Genomic DNA, 18407 nt, shown 5'->3' on the forward strand with positions numbered 1-18407 from the left:
AAACTGAGGAACTCAATTGCCCATTCTTATGGACACACAGATCAGACACCAACCAACCTATGCAGTTGTGCATTTGAAGATAGTGCTTTTGACATGAAAAACAAGGAAGCCAAATTTATAACTTTTAGCCTCCATACCTATAAACTAAATATTTTGTTGTGGGATTTTTTTTTTTAAATAGTATATACTTGAAAGACAATTTAGAATAGGTTGTAACCAAACCCAACTAATCTACTTTTCTATCTTATTCTTTTAACAAGTGTATCTTTAATCTAAGATTCAATTATACCATGTTTACAGAGAACTGAATCAGTGTTACAGTACAACCACCTTTAATAAACCAATAGTACATCTTAAACCAAATGCATTCTTGAATATGCAATACATCCTTAAGAGTAGCTAGTATAAAAAGTATCAACATCAGTGGTTTGAATATAAAAATTTATTTAAAGTCAGAGTATGCAACAAATAAAACCTACAGAAAACAGATTTTCCCATCACAATCTGTTGCTTACCAAATAATATTGTGAAAACACATTCCTTCAGTCATTATAAAGTTCTTAAAATACAAAAGAAATTAAATTTTGTAAGAAAGTCTAGTAGACCAGATACTGTTTCTTCCAGGATATTTTGTAGAAGCAAGGTCACTCTTCAGTACATTCCACGCCATCCACCTCCGCCCATACTGCCTTGCCCATAGTATCCACCACTATTTCCACTGCCACGGCCTGCAAAATAATTGATTAAATTATGTACTCAATTCTCTGAGCAGTTACCAGTTTCAGAAGTAGTTCTCAATTTGATTCACTGATCAGATGATACAGACCCCTTGTTTTAAAAACTATTAAACTGCATTGAAAAGCAGCTAAAAATGTTCCTTTTCCCAGTATTTCTTTGTGTGCGAAAAGAATTGCTAGTTGCCAGAAGTTTGATTCATTCACCAGTGGGAGGAAAGGTGGTCTTTAATGAAGACCTCACCTCTGGTTAAAAAAAATAAATAAATAAATTCAAGTTTTAAAAATGTCTCAATTCTAAACTTTCAAGTTTCACTTTAAAACCAGAAAAACTTTCAAAGTGATAGTAGGACTCATGTAGCTAATTCACTTAATTAAAAACAAAACCACTACTTACCATATCCACCCAAGCCATCAGGAGTACCATATCCTCCACTGTAATTGCTTCCCATTCCCATTCTGCCAACAGAGCCATAACCTCCTTGATCTGGGAGGCAAAACATGCAATGTTATAATGAGATCAAGTCAGTATTTGCTAATGTACTAAAATCTGAAGCCATACATACCCATTCCATCTCTGCCATAGCCTCCCATTCCTGAGCCGCCTCCAGCGGTTGAATTCAGAAACAGTTCAATGTATCGATGTTCTTTAAGAAATTAAAGAAAACAAAAAAACTACTCAGTATTTTAGGTCAGAGTTGGTGTTAGATTAGTTCCTAGTAGATAACTGTCCATATTCATTATGACTATGGTCACAATTTGCACCCTTATTGGTAGTCTCAAAAAGACAGTGACTTAACTAAATAGACATTGAAACCTCTTACCCTGCATGTGGTCATCCCATGCCAGAGCTGATATATATTGGCAGGGCAGCATATGCTGCACATGCTTTGTGAGTAAACAGGTTTCAGACTTTCAATATTATTTTTTTTACAAGCTATTAACATGAAATCAAGACATGAAAGAAATAAACAGGAAAATCAAGCCACACCACAATGCAGCCTAGGTGCAAGCTCAGATATTTAAAGGAACTTTCAGGATCTGCAGATGTGAAGTGTCTAAAGGCAACAGCCTGCCTCTACTCTCTCCTTCCACTATGCCTCAGGCTAGCAGGCTCTAGTTGTGTTCATAGCACCTTAAGAACGGCTTCTCCTTCCTACTGCCAATAAAACGTGTATTTCATAGAGAAAGCAGGGGGAAGTAAGTGAGCTGAGAGCATACTGTCTGTTTCACCTGAAGTGTTTACAACACCCCACTGACAGCTCTCATCTAATATATGCGCAGAAGACCTAGGAATCCAATTAGGGCTGGTCACTGAATGGTTCAAGTTCACACACTGGTAATACTTACGCATGTTATTTTTATCCTTAGACATGGCAGCCACTGCATCTTCATGTGTTACAAACTCCACATCTGCTTCTCCTGTTGCTCTTCCATCTGCCCCAATGTCAATGTGAACTCTTATAGGATTCAGTGGTGAGAAAAACTAAAAAATTAACAAATTAACAACGTTTGTTCACTAATATCAAAATAATGTTCAAGCATTGTATTAAACAGCTTTAGCAACCAAATTTAAATTACAATTTTAAAGAGCTCATTATGATAAGTGACAGTTTAAAAGAAAAATGTTTGGAATTACTGAATTTTTGGTTCTAATTTTCTCAGTCAGTCCAATGTTTCTTATTCCTAGAGTATGAACAGATTAATTCCCCTTTCTAGGCATGACTATATTCTCTATGAATACTACCTCATCTTATCATAGTAAGATTTATCCAAGGACTTTTACAAAACTTAAGATTCTACCTGTAAGATGGATAAGTAATATCTCATTTGTCAAACAGGTAGGCTAGACACAGAAAGGTAAGTGATTTGTTAAAGGAAACAAAGCAAGTCAATCGACCCAAAAATAGAACTCTGGACTGGTGGATCTTGTCCTTTGCACTTGACATTTCCCATGATTGATATAATTAGTATAACAATTATTTGAAGTCAAATATTGTAGAAGAGTAGTTGAATTTAATAAGCTAAAAGGATACTTGAATGTGTGAATTGGTAGAACTGTGACTTCTTTAGGTTTATATTCTCTGTAAGCAACAGTTAAAGAGCAACATGGTCAGTCTGAGTAGGTCTGATAAGACAATGGCATTTCATCCAGGGGAGAACAACATTTGAGGGAAAACAAAAGCTTCAGTTAGGTAAATGCTTTCATAATTGAAACCTTTTATAACACACTGATAACTTGTAAAAATGTTAGTGTACTGTTAAAGCTCTTAACCTGCAAACACTTAAGTATGTGTTTGCAGAACTGGGGCACAACGAGATACCTGGGTAAGGTGCGTATCTGGGAAATTGAGAAATACGGTAAGCCAAATCATGGTTGTTGCCTGTGCCACATGAAAGCCAAAGTACAGAATAAGTAATGAAAGGTGTTTTGGACCAGGCACTCCCACCAGTCCATGGGTTCAGTAATAATTTTAAGATCGCACATCAAGCAAACTATCAGTCCTACATAAGTGTGCTCTGCATCAAAGCTTTATAGCAAAGTTCTTTACCATAAAAAGATCCAATGACAGAAGCTGAAATTATGTTTTCATCTTGAATTTGAGGCATGTTTTTGCCCCCCAAGTCGGGATTGGAACAATTTAGCAATGGATGTAATGATTATAAGTCACTTGGAGTCTTTAAATCAAGCTTGCATATCTTTTGAAAAATATATTTTGTATTTCAAACCACAAGTTATTGGGCTTGATACAGGAATTACTCTAGGGCAGTTATGCAAGAGATCATCTTACAGATGAGGTCTGCTTCCAGCCTTAAAATTGCAATTATTTCCAAATCTGACAAGCTAACAACCCCTGCTAGAACTGAAAAAAATTGCTTTGTATCATCTAAATACAGGCTGGATATCCCACCTTTTGAATGGTTAGAAGCATTTCTCTCAAATAGACTGAGTTATAACTGCTGTTGGATAACAAGACTAGTGTGGAGAGAAGCCAGAGGATAATCAAAGAGTGGTACCACTTAAGCTGAAGTAGAACCTAAATAGTTTTCATTTAGGTCTGGAAAATTTTAGTAGTTACTCACTTGCTGGTTTGTAAATCTGATGTCAGAAACACATCACCCCCCCACCCACACCCACATTTTTAAGAACTGTTCAATTTTAATTATTTCTGCTGTTTCATAGTATGCTACCAACATTCTAATAATTCTGAAAAGTTTTAATTAGGAGCTCTCATATCAAGAACACGTTCTGCAACTAAATCTCAGCCAATGGGACTGGAACCAGATGGCTAAGCCATAAACCTGATAATTTTCTCAAACTTCTAGTCAAAAAAACCAACTGTGTGCATTAGGATGGGATTTTCAAAAGCATTTAAGGGAGTTAAGCACCCATCACTCATTGATTCTGAGTGAAAGTTGGGGTGCCTGTCTACCATACTTCTGAAAATCCCAACCCTAAATTGCAAGTCCAGTGTTGTGTTGCTGCAGATATAAGCAACAGTTTCTGCTTCAAGAGAAACTACAATAGATTGAACGAGATTAATTGCTGACTCTTAACTATTTTTATTCATAGTTCCCCATATTTTTGTTCTATGTCTGGGAGAGACAGCAACATGAAAAGCTACAGCACAACAGTAGGAGAAACTTTTTCCTATCATACTTACATTAGCAATATCATTTTCTGTAGCTCGAAAAGGCAATCCTCTCATATGAACAAAATGACCACCATGGAAACCTGAACTTGCATCTCCAGCTCCACCATAGCCATGTCCTCCCATACCTGTAAAAGAATATTCTTGAGAACCTCATGAAAGGCTGGAAAGATTCAATTACTACCATTGGTTGCTATTTTCCATCATGCAACTGCCACTCTTGACCGAGACTTGGTAACAAAAACATTTTAACCCCAATACTCATACATGCCAGAGTGTCAATTTTTACTTTAAATTGACAATCTGGTGATTCCTTCTCATATGAAGGAGACCAATATCTGTTCTTTGGGAATACCCTTTAAAACAGCTCATTATGTATAAAATTTTTAATTCTTGATTTTACCTCTCCCATCTCTCATTCTGTCGTCATAGCCATCATTTCCATAGCCATAGTTATTATATCCACCATAATCATCAAAGCCACCATATCCTGTACAATTTAAGGAGAAAAGTGTGTGAACGTACTATAATTACAAAATTATAATACAATATATGAACAATAACATTTTTGCAACCTTTTGGTAATTCACATTATGTGCTGATGATAGTAGGATTTTTCAGCATCAAGTGTAAATGAAAAATTCCCTGCATCAATTAAAAATAATATCCTGATGTGTTCTCATACCATTCCTTTACCTTTATAAACACGTGTCACCATTTTCATGGTCCCATTTGGTAATGACACCATAGATAGCAATCCAGATTTCAAAAAGACTCTCCAAACCTAGTAGGTACTGATATTACTGCCATTTCTGTATTTCTTGACTAAATGTCAGAAACATGAAGAAACTGACAACAGAACCTTTGCTCATTAGATACACATACCACCGTCATATCCACCACCTCCTCGACGCATTCTGTCATACATACTTCCACGCCCAGCTCCATAATAACCCCCTCTTCCTCCTAATGGTCTATCATATGGTCCCGGTCGTTGTTGTCCCATCATTCTTCTTGGTGGGTCATAGAATCCTCTGATTTCACTCTTACTACTTTTGAAGATTTCAATGTACCTAAGTAAGAGAGGATTTTCAAGGCACAAATAAGAATACATGCATAAGCTGTTTGAAAGTTACAACAGATTTTGTAGAAAATTATTTAAATGTCATTTCTATAACTAGATGCAAAATCCAATAAAAAAGTGACTAGAGATACCATACAACTTAAGTTTCACCTAATGCCTTAAGATTCTTAAGTGTATCAAAAGAAAACTTTACATTGGTAAAATTTACTACTTGAAAATTCTAACTGTAAAAATTAAATTCAAGTCTCTGAAACTTGTTCCCCCAATATGAAATAATACAGTTGAAAAATGGCTGACTATAGATTTATCATAGAATACCCTACACAAAAAGATAAAATTCTGATTTTAGCAAACTACATAGTATTACTATCTTTCCCCCACCCCCCAAAGCTATTGTATTTTCCAAGTTAAACTTAGGATCATAATATAAATTCTTTAAAATAGCCAGTTAAATTATGGTCCCCACCCCCCAAAAAAGCATTACTGACCCACAACCCCCAAAAATAAAGATTTAACACCATCCCAAACTCTCCATCCCCACCTGTGCCCTATTCTTTCCTTGTGTTTCCCCAGAGCATTTTCTGCTATCTCCTTTGAAGCAAACTGCACGAAGGCCTCCCCTGTGCTTCTCCCCTGGTAGTCCAGCGTCAATGTTATCCCATTTGGCACGATTTCCAACCCTTTAACCCAAGGACAAATAACCCCATCAAGGGGAACAGTGTTAAAGGCTGAAACATTCCCATCTGTAGCAAATACTTAAAGCAAATCTAAACAACAAAAAAATAGCTTAGTTTCCCCCATCACCCAACAAGACAAGCCAATGATTTTTCATTAAAAATTAATGTTTTAGCCATATTTGTTCTAGTAGTGTTTTTTTTGGTTTGTTTAAACTATACAGGAATAAGTCTGCCTACATTATATGAAGATATAACTACTAGTCAAATATTTTAACTGTGCTCCAAAATCTAATACACAGAGTAAATTATTTCAATATGCATGATACATTTACTACCTTGACTAAAAGTTAGACATATTCTAGTCTTTACTGAATCTAAACTTATTTATACTTTAATTAGACGAGCATAATTCACAGTTTGGAAAAACAATCTAAAGTTTAAAACAAGATTCCCCCTCCCATCCAAAAAAGTGGGTATTAAAAGTTAAACTATGTGAAACACTGATGTGATAGAAACATAAAACTAAGTCACTGTACTTTGACTATACTAGAGATACCTTGAAAGAACTGAACAATCTCCTCTTTGCTGCAACCAAATGGCAGTCCACGAAGTCGTACTGTTCCATCACTAGATGTATCATTTGGACCATTGTGTTTCCCAGTCCAGTCCATCTTGCTACTTAAATCAACACACTACAAAAAACAAGGAGGAAAAGTCATTGTTTTAGAATGATAATGTATTGCTACCCCTAATCCCCCACCAAAACCCAACTCCATACACATTTAATTTTACCTCAGTTACAAGTTAATATGATGCATCATAATGTCTATTACTGTTACATTCTGGAGTTGTACTATGATATGCAAGATACATCCAGAAGGGTATCAACTATGGCACAGAGTACTGTACTGCCAGAGATTTAGTTGAACATACAAAGCAGACAAAACCTAGTACACAATCCCTCTAGAGTCTGTCAGTCTCTCACATGCATGCACATCTTCACTTGCCTCGCTTAAAGGGGGTTGAGATTATACAAAAAAAATCCCCCTTAACCCTTGACAAAATAAATCAAGTATTATGTCCCATTTTTAACTTGGTCTGCTGCATGGGCCTTTTTAGAAAACACAAGAATAACTTTACTAAAGATCAGAATGCTTTAAATTAAAAAACTGAAGAGGAATATAGAAAACAAGGACTATCTTGAGAGTCAGGGGTAGACACAGAGCAAGAATAAAAGTGAAAGCTGAATTGTAACTTGGGTCCCTAGTAATTGGCACTTTTAAAATCTCTATTATAGTATGATTCAAATTTGACCAACGGGATGATTACTGTTACTACCAAAACACACCAAGAATGTTTATAAATTATAGACGTTTGTATGAATTAAGCATCAAAACACAATATTTAGTTTTAAAGCAAATATATGCTACTGTGCCAACAAAAGAAATGATTATTTTATTACTATTATACTATAACTACTAATATTAGCACTTACATAAATCAATTTTGTCTTCCAAGCGCAGTGTATCTGTTAATGGATTAATTCCCACAACACCCTTGTGAGGCAGAAAATATTATCCCGACAGAGGAAGTCTTTGGGGAACAAGCTGCAGTAACCCGGGCAAGGGGGGGCGACTAATCCACTCTGAATGAGACAGATCCCTCCACAGAGCGGGAGGCTCAATCAATCCGCGCCTCGGGTCACACTAATCCCACGGGGGGGGAGGGGGTGTCTCACAATAGGCCGCGAGGCTGGGCACAGGGATGACAATGGCGAGACCTCGCACACGTTACACGGCGGCTCCGCCTCTTCGTCAGCCAGGCCGAGACGTCGCTCTCCGTGGCCGCCCGCCTTTGTGGTCGCGCTGCCGCTCAGCCAGGCCGCAATACTAACTACCGCCAAGTGCGCGCCTCTCCCGCCGCCCGCGTCCAGGCGCCATTTACCGCAGCTACTTAGCCACCCCCACCCCCCGAGCGCCTATCCCCCAGGGGATCCCTCAGGCGCCTACTCCCATCTCCCCAGGAACCTCGCAGCCTCCATCCACAACCCCTCCAAGGCCACCCCGCCGCGAGTCGGGCTCCCGCAGCCACGGCCGCGTTCAACGCCACCACTCAAAATGGCGGCCGCGCCCGAGCTAGGCCTCGCAAAGAGTCGCCGCCGCCGCACCGCACCTACCGAGAGGATTCTCGCGGCCTTCAGCGCCCTCCACACGCTCGCCCACCCCCCTGCTCGGGGGCGGAGGTGTCTGTCCGCCCCCAGGGCCCGAACTGCTGCAGCCACCTCCTCCGGGTACACCGGGCGGGCTGGGCTGCGGCTAGCTCGGGCCCTTCTCCCCGTACTCACCGGGAGATCCTCACACTCTCCTCGATGTGCGGCGACGGTGGGCTCTATGGTGGAGGGTGGGGGGAGCGAAGAAACCTCCGCCTCCTCGCTTCTCACCGGCGGGCGCGTTGCTTGCTTGGCAAACTACGCAGCGACGGCAGAAACAGCCAGGTAGGATGGCGTCGCGGGAACACAAGTATCGCGATAGCCACGCTACGCACGAGAACCCCAGCTCTGCTTACGCCCAAGGTACCGGGAATGGCGCATGCGCACCTAAGTCAAGCTGAAGAAAAGCGCACGCACATGTGAAAGGGACTGGTCGACAATAACGCCGAGTGGCTATTAGGTGTAGGGGCGCATGCGTTACAAAACAGTAGGCGTAAGCGCGCATGCGTAAGGTATTCGTTATAAGACTTAGACTGCCACTAGCATGTGTCTTTAATAGCGCATAGGCAGCGCCAAGGTGCTGCTTAGGCGGTTCCACAAGATTCCAGAGCAGAGGGAAGGGAGATGGCGCAGGCGTAGTTGTTGGGTGGAGGGTAGCGGTAGTGAGGGCTATTGTGCCTTTGTAACGGAACCAGACAGCTGCGCCCTGAGGCGCGAAACCCCCTGTTCCCGCCCCACAGGCGGTAGCTTCCTTCTCACCTTGAACGCCGTGACCTGCCCAGCGCGCAGGCCAGCACCTTTCCCCTTCCCCTGCTGCCTTCCCTTTCAGGGGCTGGACCTCCGCCTCGCAGGTCAAGAGCTCTCGTTCAACTGACCTCTGCCCGGGGGCGGGGGGGAAGCCCGGGTATGCGCAGTGCTTATTGTAGCCGCGGAATACAGGAACAGTGCCAGCGCAGGAGCACAGGAGTTGTTTGGTGTGGGGACAATAGCCAGGCGTATTAGTGCATGTTCAGGGTAAAAAAGATAGGGGCCTGTTTTCTAGCCATTTGCCTTGTGGTAGGGTGGGGAGGCAGAACATCTTGAGACCTTTGTAATATTGTGTCACGTGGGGCTTTTGCACCTGGCCACAAACATCACTTTCAACCACTTGCATGCTCTGCTGTCTGTAGCATTATTAAGGAGAAGGCTGAAAGCATTGGTCAGGCTTATGCTCCACCAGAGCCTAGTTGAGCCAAAGCTGTAATTGTTTTCTCTTTCATTCACTTTAACATAGTCCTAAAACTGTATTCTCCCCCGATGTCAGGTCTGGAGCAACTCAATGAAAGTCATAGACGATTAGGGTTGGAAAAGACCTAAGGACCAAGGCCAACTAAATCATCCCAGCCAGGGCTTTGCAAAGCTGGGCCTTAAAAACCTCTAAGGATGGAGATTCAACCACCACCTCTCTAGGTAACCCATTCCACTACTTCACCACCTTCCTAGTGAAATAGTGTTTCCTAATATCCAACCTAGCCCTCCCCCACTGCAACTTGAGACCATTTCTCCTTGTTCTGTCATCTGCCATCACTGAGAACAGCTGAGCTCCAGCCTCTTTGGAATCCCCCTTCAGGTAGTTGAAGGATGCTATCAAATCCCCCCTCACTCTTCTGCAGACTAAACAAGCCCAGTTCCCTCAGCCTCTCCTCGTAAGTCATCTGCCTAGCCCCCTGATAATTTTCATTGCCCTCTGCGGGACTCTCAAAATTGTCCACATCCTTTCTGTAGTGGGGAGCCTCAAAACTGGACACAGTACTCCAGATGTGGCCTCACCAGTGCCAAATAGAGGGGAATAATCACTTCCCTTGATCTCCTGGCAATGCTCCTACTAATGCAGCCAGCCTTCTTGGCAACAAGGGCATATTAATAATAGGAGATATACCTATCTCCTAGAACTGGAAGGGACCTTGAAAGGTCATTGAGTCCAGCCCCCTGCCTTCACTAGCAAGACCAAGTACTGATTTTTGCCCCAGATCCCTAAGTGGCCCCCTCAAGGATTGAGCTCACAACCCTTGGTTTAGCAGGCCAATGCATATCCATCTTCTCATCTACTGTAATCCCCAGGTTCTTTTCTGCAGAGCTGCTGTGCCAGTTGGTCCCCAGCCTGTAGTGGTGCATGGGATTCTTCCATCTTAAGTGCAGGACTCTGCACTTGTCCATGTTGAACCTCATCAGATTTCTTTTGGCTCAATCTTCCAAGTTGTCTAGGTCACTCTGGACTTTATCCCTACCCTCCAGCATATCTACCTCTCCCCCCAGTTTAGTGTCATCTGTGAACTTGCTGAGGGTGCAATCTGTCCCATCATCCAGTTCATTAATAAAGATGTTGAACAAAACGGGCCCCAGGACCTACCCCTGGGATACTCCATTTTATACCGGCTGCCAACTAGACTTCGAGCCATTGATCACTACCCGTTGAGCCCGGAGTCAATGGATATGTGGCTAGATTATATTAAGGACACAGTAATATCAGTGGCTATACAACTATATCAAAAGATATAAATGGAAAGATTAAAAACAAAATTTAAATTTAAAACTGGGCCTGATAATCTGAAAGTACAAAAAGCTTGGTGTCTCATGAAGTTGGGCTAAAAGTCTATCTTAGATGTAGGGGGCGTCATGAGAAAGACTTAATAGCATACAAATTATCTAATCTTTCTGCACACCTACTGAAACTTAACTTTGAGATTTGTACTAGTACTTGGAGAAAGATTAGTTATTCTGCTCTTTGAAAGAACTTTTAAAAGCAACTTTGGAAAGAATGCAGATTTTTGTTTTCACAATTGATAAATTTACATGCCAGTCATTTTGTGGAAATCTTACAGCAGTTTGTCTCCTTGAAGATGTAAGTTTAAAACAATTATTTTAAAAGCAATTAAAATGTTATTACCTATGCTATATTTAAACTGGGCCTGACCTTACACAGACTCCACTTCCATTCATTTAGAGTTTTACTTGAATAAGACTTCAGTATCTGATACTCTGTAGATTGAGAGGGCTTCAAACCAGTTTTGTTAACATCAACTATTACGAACATTAAATTCTCTTTTCAATGAAAAATGTTTAATTTTTTTAAGAAGCAAATTTTTTGAAGTTGATATATGTGTTTTAGGAATAAACTAATTTTGTTCCAGATTATTTGAATTTTTGAAAAGCTTTAGAGCAACAGAGCAGGAAAACACATTTATTGAAGTCTGGTCTGATGGGCAATTGCAATAGAATGGATCTTGAATGTATGCTGAAAGGAAACTGAGCAGGGACTCAAAATGACCTGGGGAATAAAGACCAGAGTAATTCCTACAATTTCCAAAACTTGTTTTTTCTTTTTAATGAAGTGGGATTTTTTTTTCCAACAGGGAAGAACAGGAGGAATAGAAAGCCCAGGGAACTGTTAATGGGATAAAGAGACTTTTACCTCTGTGTGGCTGGTTCAACTTTAGCTCACGTTAGTAGAGAATAAAAATTTGTGCTACTTGATAACTGGCAGTTTCAGTCCAATTCCTGGTGGAATTGCCCATATCACTAAAAACTTGGTACAAGTGCTACCAATTGGCACTCTGTCAGTCTCACCAGAGAGGCCAAGTATTAAACTGGGATGGGATGCAGAATTCACTACCCTTTCATTACAAGAGGTGGTTTCACGAGATAAAGTTTGAGGAATATTGGTAGAGCTATCTGGATGCTCGCATTGCCTCTGTCTAGTCTAATTTATCTAAACTGTCTGTTTCTTACATTCCCCTTCCAAAAGGGATCCTAGAACCATCCCTATTTAATCCAGGACTGGATTAAATAAGCCTGAGGCATGCCCCATCTCCCATTTGGAGTGGTGGTGGAAAGAGGTTCCCCTCCTTTCCCAGAGAGCCAGGAATAGTGACATGGGGCCAGTTCATAACTCCTTCAGGAACAGCAGCACTGTCACTCCTTGTCTTAGGAAGATCAGGAATGGCAGTGCAGGTCTCCTCACTATTTAGCTAAGTAGTCATGGTGTAGCTTCTTATGTGGATGTGCTGTGCTTAAAGCACTCTTTCCCTCCTTTCTCACAGTCCTCTGTTGGGTCCCTCTGGAGCAGAGGGTCTTGAAATTAACATCCCACTGAGGTGCATGTGATTGTTCCCCCCTCACAACCATTGTTTCAGCATGTCTGTAGGCTTAGATGTTGCTGAATCTGTAACATTCAAATCACATTCCCAATCTTTGTAATCATGACGGCTACATAAACCCTGAAATTCTAGGCATGTGCCTATAATGCCTATCACTGGCTCTGGCCATGATTTAACCTACTCCTTCAGGAAAAACCCATGATGGAACCTGCAGTGTCTCTGGACACCAATAGGATTGCCAGCCCTACCTGTTAAAAATTATGAGTCAAGCTTCCCAAAATGATGAGATTGGCAGAAAATCTTGAGGTTTTAGTTTTAAAAAAGTTTCTGTTATTTTTATTTGCTTTCTACTTTGGGTGCTGTTAGGTTCACATTTTCAAGATCTCCTCTACAACGAGGTCTAGAAATTTACTTAAAAAAATGAAAGCATAGATTATGTAATTATCTGATTCCAGGATATGTGGCTTTTAAAAAAAAACAACCACCAGATATTGTGAGACTTCTGATCAAATCCTGAGAGTTGGCAATATTGAATGTTTTTTTTCAATCCTTACATCAGCTGATGTATTTCAAAAACTGTTGAGCACTTACGCAAAAATGTGTGTACACATCAACGGTTCATTCACCTGCACATCCACCAATGTAATATACGCCATCATATGCCAGCAATGCCCCTCTGCTATGTACATCGGCCAAACTGGACAGTCCCTACATAAAGGGATAAATGGACACAAATCAGATATTAGGAATAGCATATACAAAAACATGTAGGAGAACACTTCAATCTCCCTGGACACACAATAGCAGATTTAAAGGTAGCCATCCTGCAGCAAAAAAACTTCAGGACTAGACTTCAAAGAGAAACTGCTGAGCTTCAGTTCATCTGCAAATTTGACACCATCAGCTCAGGATTAAACAAAGACTGTGAATGGCTAGCCAACTACAAAAGCGGCTTCTCCTCCCTTGGTGTTCACACCTCAACTGCTAGAAGAGGGCCTCATCCTCCCTGATTGAACTAACCTCGTTATCGCTAGCCTGATTCTTGCTTGCATATTTATACCTGCCTCTGGAAATTTCCACTACATGCATCCAACGAAGTGGGTATTCACCCACGAAAGCTCATGCTCCAATACGTCTGTTAGTCTATAAGGTGCCACATGACTCTTTGCTGCTTTTACAGATCCAGACTAACACGGCTACTCCTCTGATACTTGAAAAATGGGAAAGTAGATCATGTTATATTTCAAAACTGCCACAAGATGGCAGTGTTTCAAAACATTACTGATAAACTCTGATTAACCCTCCTCCCCCACCCCACCATATTTTAGCAGGTCTTCATTTTGTTTAATTGTATTTATAAGGGTTAAGATTCAGAACTGTTCCAGTGGAGTAATAAGGAGACTCAGTTACTATAAAAAGTTAGCATGTTGTAAGTTACGGAGGATCAGTTGTTTAAGAAAAAGATATGTTATTAAGCAATCATTTTATGTCTGTAATTTGGGATCACTGGCTGCAAGTGATTGAGGAAAATAATTGGAGTTAGCAGACAGGCAAACTTTAATCTATCAGCAGTAGTAATGAGTGAGTTTTGGAAGATTCACTGATTTACTTAAGTCCCAGTACTTTCAAGATCAGATTCTCCAGTTTGGTCAAGGTGTGATCCATGTAAGACTGTGGAAGGGAAACTAGAAGTGGGTGAATGTGGCTTTAAACTACCTTTACAACTCCCATATCCTGTGGTCAATTTGCACTGGCTTGGACCCCAGTGCAAGTTAGAGCAGCCTGTTGAAAGGTTGAGCAGGTCTAGCAGACTCTCTGATTGGTACCAGGTATCACTCTTTTCAGATTTCTTCCATTTTGGTGGCTGCCTCCAGTAAAATGTGCCTTAGGAATTACACACAATATTTTAATAGGGCCCAGCAGAGAGAGGGTGCCAGAATTATTTACCATTAGTAGAGGATCTTGAGTGATAGGGGGGATTTGGAGGACTTGTGTAAAATTACAAGAAGGGAGTTGGAGTTGTTATAAACTGATGTCAGATATGGAGCCTGTCTGAACTATATAATCCCAGCCTTCAGAAAGTCTTGCAATCATGAATGGGATTGAGTTTCAGGGTGGTACATTTTTGAATGATCCCATTCTCTCTCCCTTAATCAATAGATATGTAAGATAATGAGAGACAGCTATTTATCACTCATCATGAAAAAGATAAAATGTGTAAAGCATAATAATAACATGTCTTTTCTGAAAATGGACAAATCACTTTATCTTTATTATAACAGAAAATGAGATGGCTTAGTTATTTTACTGAAAAGTCTGATGCTATATTTGCTGGCCTCCTACTGAATTTTTGTTCATTGTTTCAATTTTAAGAATTGGATGAAGATTCACACCAAAAAATTGCAACAGATATGAACCTCTCAGAAACTGCACCCTACAGATGATTTTACCAAAAGTAAGTCTATATGTTTTCCTAACTAAATCACTTGCAGCGTAACAAGGAGAATTTCTTTCTCCATATTTTAATGGTTCAAATTTATGAGCCTGTAAGAAAATAAAGCAAAAATCTTGGAGATATGATGGTGTCATATATTTGAAAGAGGGTAGGAAAAAGCATCCCGTACATAGATTTTTAAAGAAGGTGAATTCACTCTTTGTTGATGTGCTGTGTTTTAGGTGAATTACATGACGACAATATATTAACTAGCAACCTAGATAACATAATACTTAGCACTTTATAAATGGTATGTAAAATGTATAGCAAACGCATATCTTTAAGGCATTGTGCAAAGATTAATAAATCTTCATGTGAGATAGGTAGGAGGAAAGTGTAATTATCCTTATTACACAGGTAGAGAAACAGAAGCATACAGAAGTTATTACTTGTACAAGGCTCAGTGTAAGTCAGTGACAGATCTAGGAATAGAACATGGTTGTTCAAGAGATCATGACTGTTTGCCTCCAGTTGAACTGCAGTGTCTGATTGTATTACATCCCATTGTTTCATATCATATATTGTCACATATATCATAGTACTAAGTGGGTTATAATACTGCCATCAAGTGTCAAAATGGATTCATTACTTGCATTTTATATATTTAGGGCTTCTATTTTTATCTGTTTATTAATTTCATTTGTGAGGAGTTATTTTTAGCCATTTTTGAGTTTTATGTAGATGTTCAAAAACAGTGTTTTTGTTTGTTTGTTTATACAGGTTTCTCTTTATATACTGTAGGGAGTAATCACTTTGTAATGTTCCCTGGTGCGCTTTAATGTGGTGCTTTTTCAAACAGTACTTTGTTAAAGTGCATTGGGGAACCCAGGGTGGACCAATTAATGCACAGTGTTTTAGTGCACGTCAGAAATCACACCTCTGTAGACAACATTATTGCTCCATATAGACAAGCCCTTAGATACAAGTAATGATTTTTGGTGTTTTTTCCAACGCTTATTGTATAAACACAAATTGCATCTTTGTTTTGTATCAATTTTTTTAAATCTGTGTTTATCAGTTAAAACCAAAAATCAGAGGCCCTATATATTTATTTAGGTTTTGCATATCCTTTAAATATATGATAAATACAAGTTAATATTACATAATTAGATTTACTTTAATAGATAGTAGGTCAGATCCTCAACTGGTGACTCTGATGACATTACCAAGAGTGGATCACAATTAAATGGTCTGAAGAATGGTGGTAGGCCTTGAGGATGGTTTACAGGCACTGGGGTTGCAGCTGAGAGCAAGACAGTACACAGTGTGTGTTGTGAGGAGAGTCAGTAGTATACCACAGACCTGAACTTTATGTAAACTATGTCTGCCTCTGGAAACATGGAGCCCACCCATGAGGGTTCTTGGCCAACAGGATGTGTTTTTGGAGGAGGAGCAGCTGTAGTCAATCCCATTCGTGGAGCACTGATAAAATAATAGTATTCTATAGCAATAAGGCCTCCTCCCCCACCCCAAAATATAGTAACATTACTATAGGCTGTAGTATTTTGGGACCCTTCTGTGCTCACATATGGAGTGGCATGCTACATCCCACTTCTCTTTGCTAGCAGTTAAGAAGATCACAGCAGTACTTGGGAGAAGATATTACCACTGTTTGTGGGGACACAGTATTGCTGTTTACGGGAGGAAGGGACATAGTGTAACAGTCTTCCCCAATATGAGCCCTGTGGTGGTATTTTCTACTCAGGGCACCAACCAAACAGGCTTCATGCATAGTGACCTGCTTGTCTGTCTACAGTCCTAGACTCCATCTCATACTGCTCTCAACCACACAATTCCATCTGCAGGAACAAAATATTACCACAGCCGGAATGACTTGTAGCTGGGTTCCAGTTTTGCTCTGCTTTAGTTTGCTTCCTGGGATCATCCATCATCAGTCTCACTTAACTGGGTTTGTTTGTTTTTTTGCTTTTATTAAATAAAAGCCTGTCTTTTCAAGTCTTGGCCTCTCAGACAGTCTGTCCCTCATTTTGCAATCTTCTAATAGTGTCTGTTTGGTCCTTATTTGCTTAAAATGAACTCACATGAAAATCTAGTCTTAAATCCTATGGTCTGGAGACTCTACAGAGGTACTGGAAATCAACAGGGAATGTCACAATATTTCTAAAGTACTTACCCCTCAGTCATTAAGGAAAACCACTGATATGATTTTAGAGAGGCTGACAAGCAACAGATGTTTGAAAAAGCAACACAAAGTGGATGTCTAAAAATCTGTGCGTGACTCAGTCTGATTGCTTAAGACTTGTCTGGTCTTATTCAAGTTAATTGCTTCTGTAAAATATTTAGATATTAACAGAGAAAGAAGAGAGTTTTATGATCTTTTCGTATAATTAATATATTTTTTCCTTTTTCAGGTTCCTGCTTTGGATTAAGGTGGTTCACGCCAACTAATGAGGTCCCTCTCTGTGGTCATGCTACAATGGCATCAGCTGCTGTTATTCCATATAAAAACTAATGTATATTTATAAATTATTTGATACTGTGACTAAGTTTTGCATAATTTGTCAAATGTTTCTGATATTAAAAAGCTATGAGATGATTTTTAAAAATATATTCCACAAAAAATGCAGTTAAGCTACTGGAACATTAAGGGACTGTCTCAGTTGCTTCATAAAATTACTAGAGACAAGGTGGGTGAGGTAATATCTTTTAGTGAACCAGCTTTTGATGGTGAGAGGGACAAGCTTTTAAGCTACACAGCTCTTCTTCAGGTCTCAAAAAGCGTTGTTCAGATTTCCTTTAAGGATGAGGGCTAATAGGTCAGACAGAATGACTGCTTTGTGAAAACACTTTTCGCTTTTAAAAGACAAGCATGGAAGCTTAAATTTGTAACTCTGCTGGACGCTAAAAATCATGGACTGAGCAGAAACACTGGATTTATGACTTATTACAACAACCTGTAACCCTGACTAACCCTCATTTTGTCCTGTGACTGAATAGATGTTAACAGGCCACTCTACCTTGAATGGTTCCTTAGAATATGTGCTAATTTCTTATGCTAGACAATGCGTTCCACCTTGCATTAGCTGTGCTGCTGAGTGTACCTTTTGTAGACCTGAAGAAGAGCTCTGTGTAGTTTGAAAGCTTGTCTCTCTCTCATCAACAGAAGTTAGTCCAATAAAAGCACCACCCTGCCTCTCTAATTTCCTGGGACTGAGACCGCTACAACTACCCCTTAAATTATTGTCTGTTATAAATAGGACCAAATCTTGAAGTCCATATTCGGAAACCCATAACTTGCAACCTCCCTCCCCTATGACTCTCATTAGTGAAGGGAGCTAAACATGTGAAACTGGGCTGGGGCAGCTACTGAAGGGACAGAGTATCTCCTGAGTTATTTCCCCTCTTAGGCCAAGAGGAAATCCCTACACAGATTGGAGCCCCGTTGACTGATACCTGGTA

General features: G+C 40.0%; 1 protein-coding gene and 1 long non-coding RNA gene across 9 annotated transcripts; one reads left to right on the top strand and one right to left on the bottom strand.

Moving 5' to 3' along the window:
* Positions 1-424: 424 nt before the first annotated feature.
* Positions 425-9215, bottom strand: HNRNPH3 (heterogeneous nuclear ribonucleoprotein H3). Of its 7 annotated transcripts, XM_039481122.1 has the most exons (11): positions 8493-8731; positions 7644-7676; positions 6705-6840; positions 6013-6151; positions 5273-5460; positions 4791-4877; positions 4400-4515; positions 2085-2220; positions 1301-1381; positions 1132-1221; positions 425-728 (listed from the first exon to the last, which is right to left on the bottom strand). In XM_039481122.1, exons 3-11 carry the CDS (start codon positions 6817-6819, stop codon positions 652-654), a joined length of 1029 nt encoding a protein of 342 aa, XP_039337056.1. In that variant the 5' UTR covers positions 6820-6840; positions 7644-7676; positions 8493-8731; the 3' UTR covers positions 425-651. The 7 variants fall into 7 exon arrangements, with proteins under 7 accessions (XP_039337056.1, XP_039337057.1, XP_039337058.1 ...); XM_039481123.1 differs by lacking the exons at positions 7644-7676; positions 8493-8731 and adding an exon at positions 9117-9215; XM_039481124.1 differs by lacking the exon at positions 7644-7676 and having other exon boundaries at positions 6705-6823.
* On the top strand, positions 8895-17534 carry LOC120368706. Of its 2 annotated transcripts, XR_005582733.1 has the most exons (4): positions 8895-9261; positions 9661-9806; positions 14867-14948; positions 17360-17534. It is a non-coding gene; the product is annotated as an uncharacterized LOC120368706 (long non-coding RNA). The 2 variants fall into 2 exon arrangements; XR_005582734.1 differs by lacking the exons at positions 8895-9261; positions 9661-9806 and adding an exon at positions 10656-11238.
* The last annotated feature ends 873 nt before the right edge of the window (positions 17535-18407 follow it).

This window comes from Mauremys reevesii, linkage group 7 (genome assembly GCF_016161935.1).
Source record: "Mauremys reevesii isolate NIE-2019 linkage group 7, ASM1616193v1, whole genome shotgun sequence".
In the NCBI taxonomy this organism is placed as follows: Eukaryota; Metazoa; Chordata; order Testudines; family Geoemydidae; genus Mauremys; species Mauremys reevesii.

What these genes read in the sequence shown, in the direction of transcription:
- HNRNPH3 (XM_039481123.1), bottom strand. Translation starts at nt 6,819, where the DNA reads ATGGACTGGACTGGGAAACACAATGGTCCAAATGATACATCTAGTGAT. An exon ending in AAGGAAAGAATAGGGCACAG is followed by an intron (nt 5,461 to 6,012) that starts GTGGGGATGGAG and finishes TCTCTTACTTAG; the next exon opens with GTACATTGAAATCTTCAAAA. An exon ending in AGGTGGTGGATATGACGGTG is followed by an intron (nt 4,878 to 5,272) that starts GTATGTGTATCT and finishes TAAATTGTACAG; the next exon opens with GATATGGTGGCTTTGATGAT.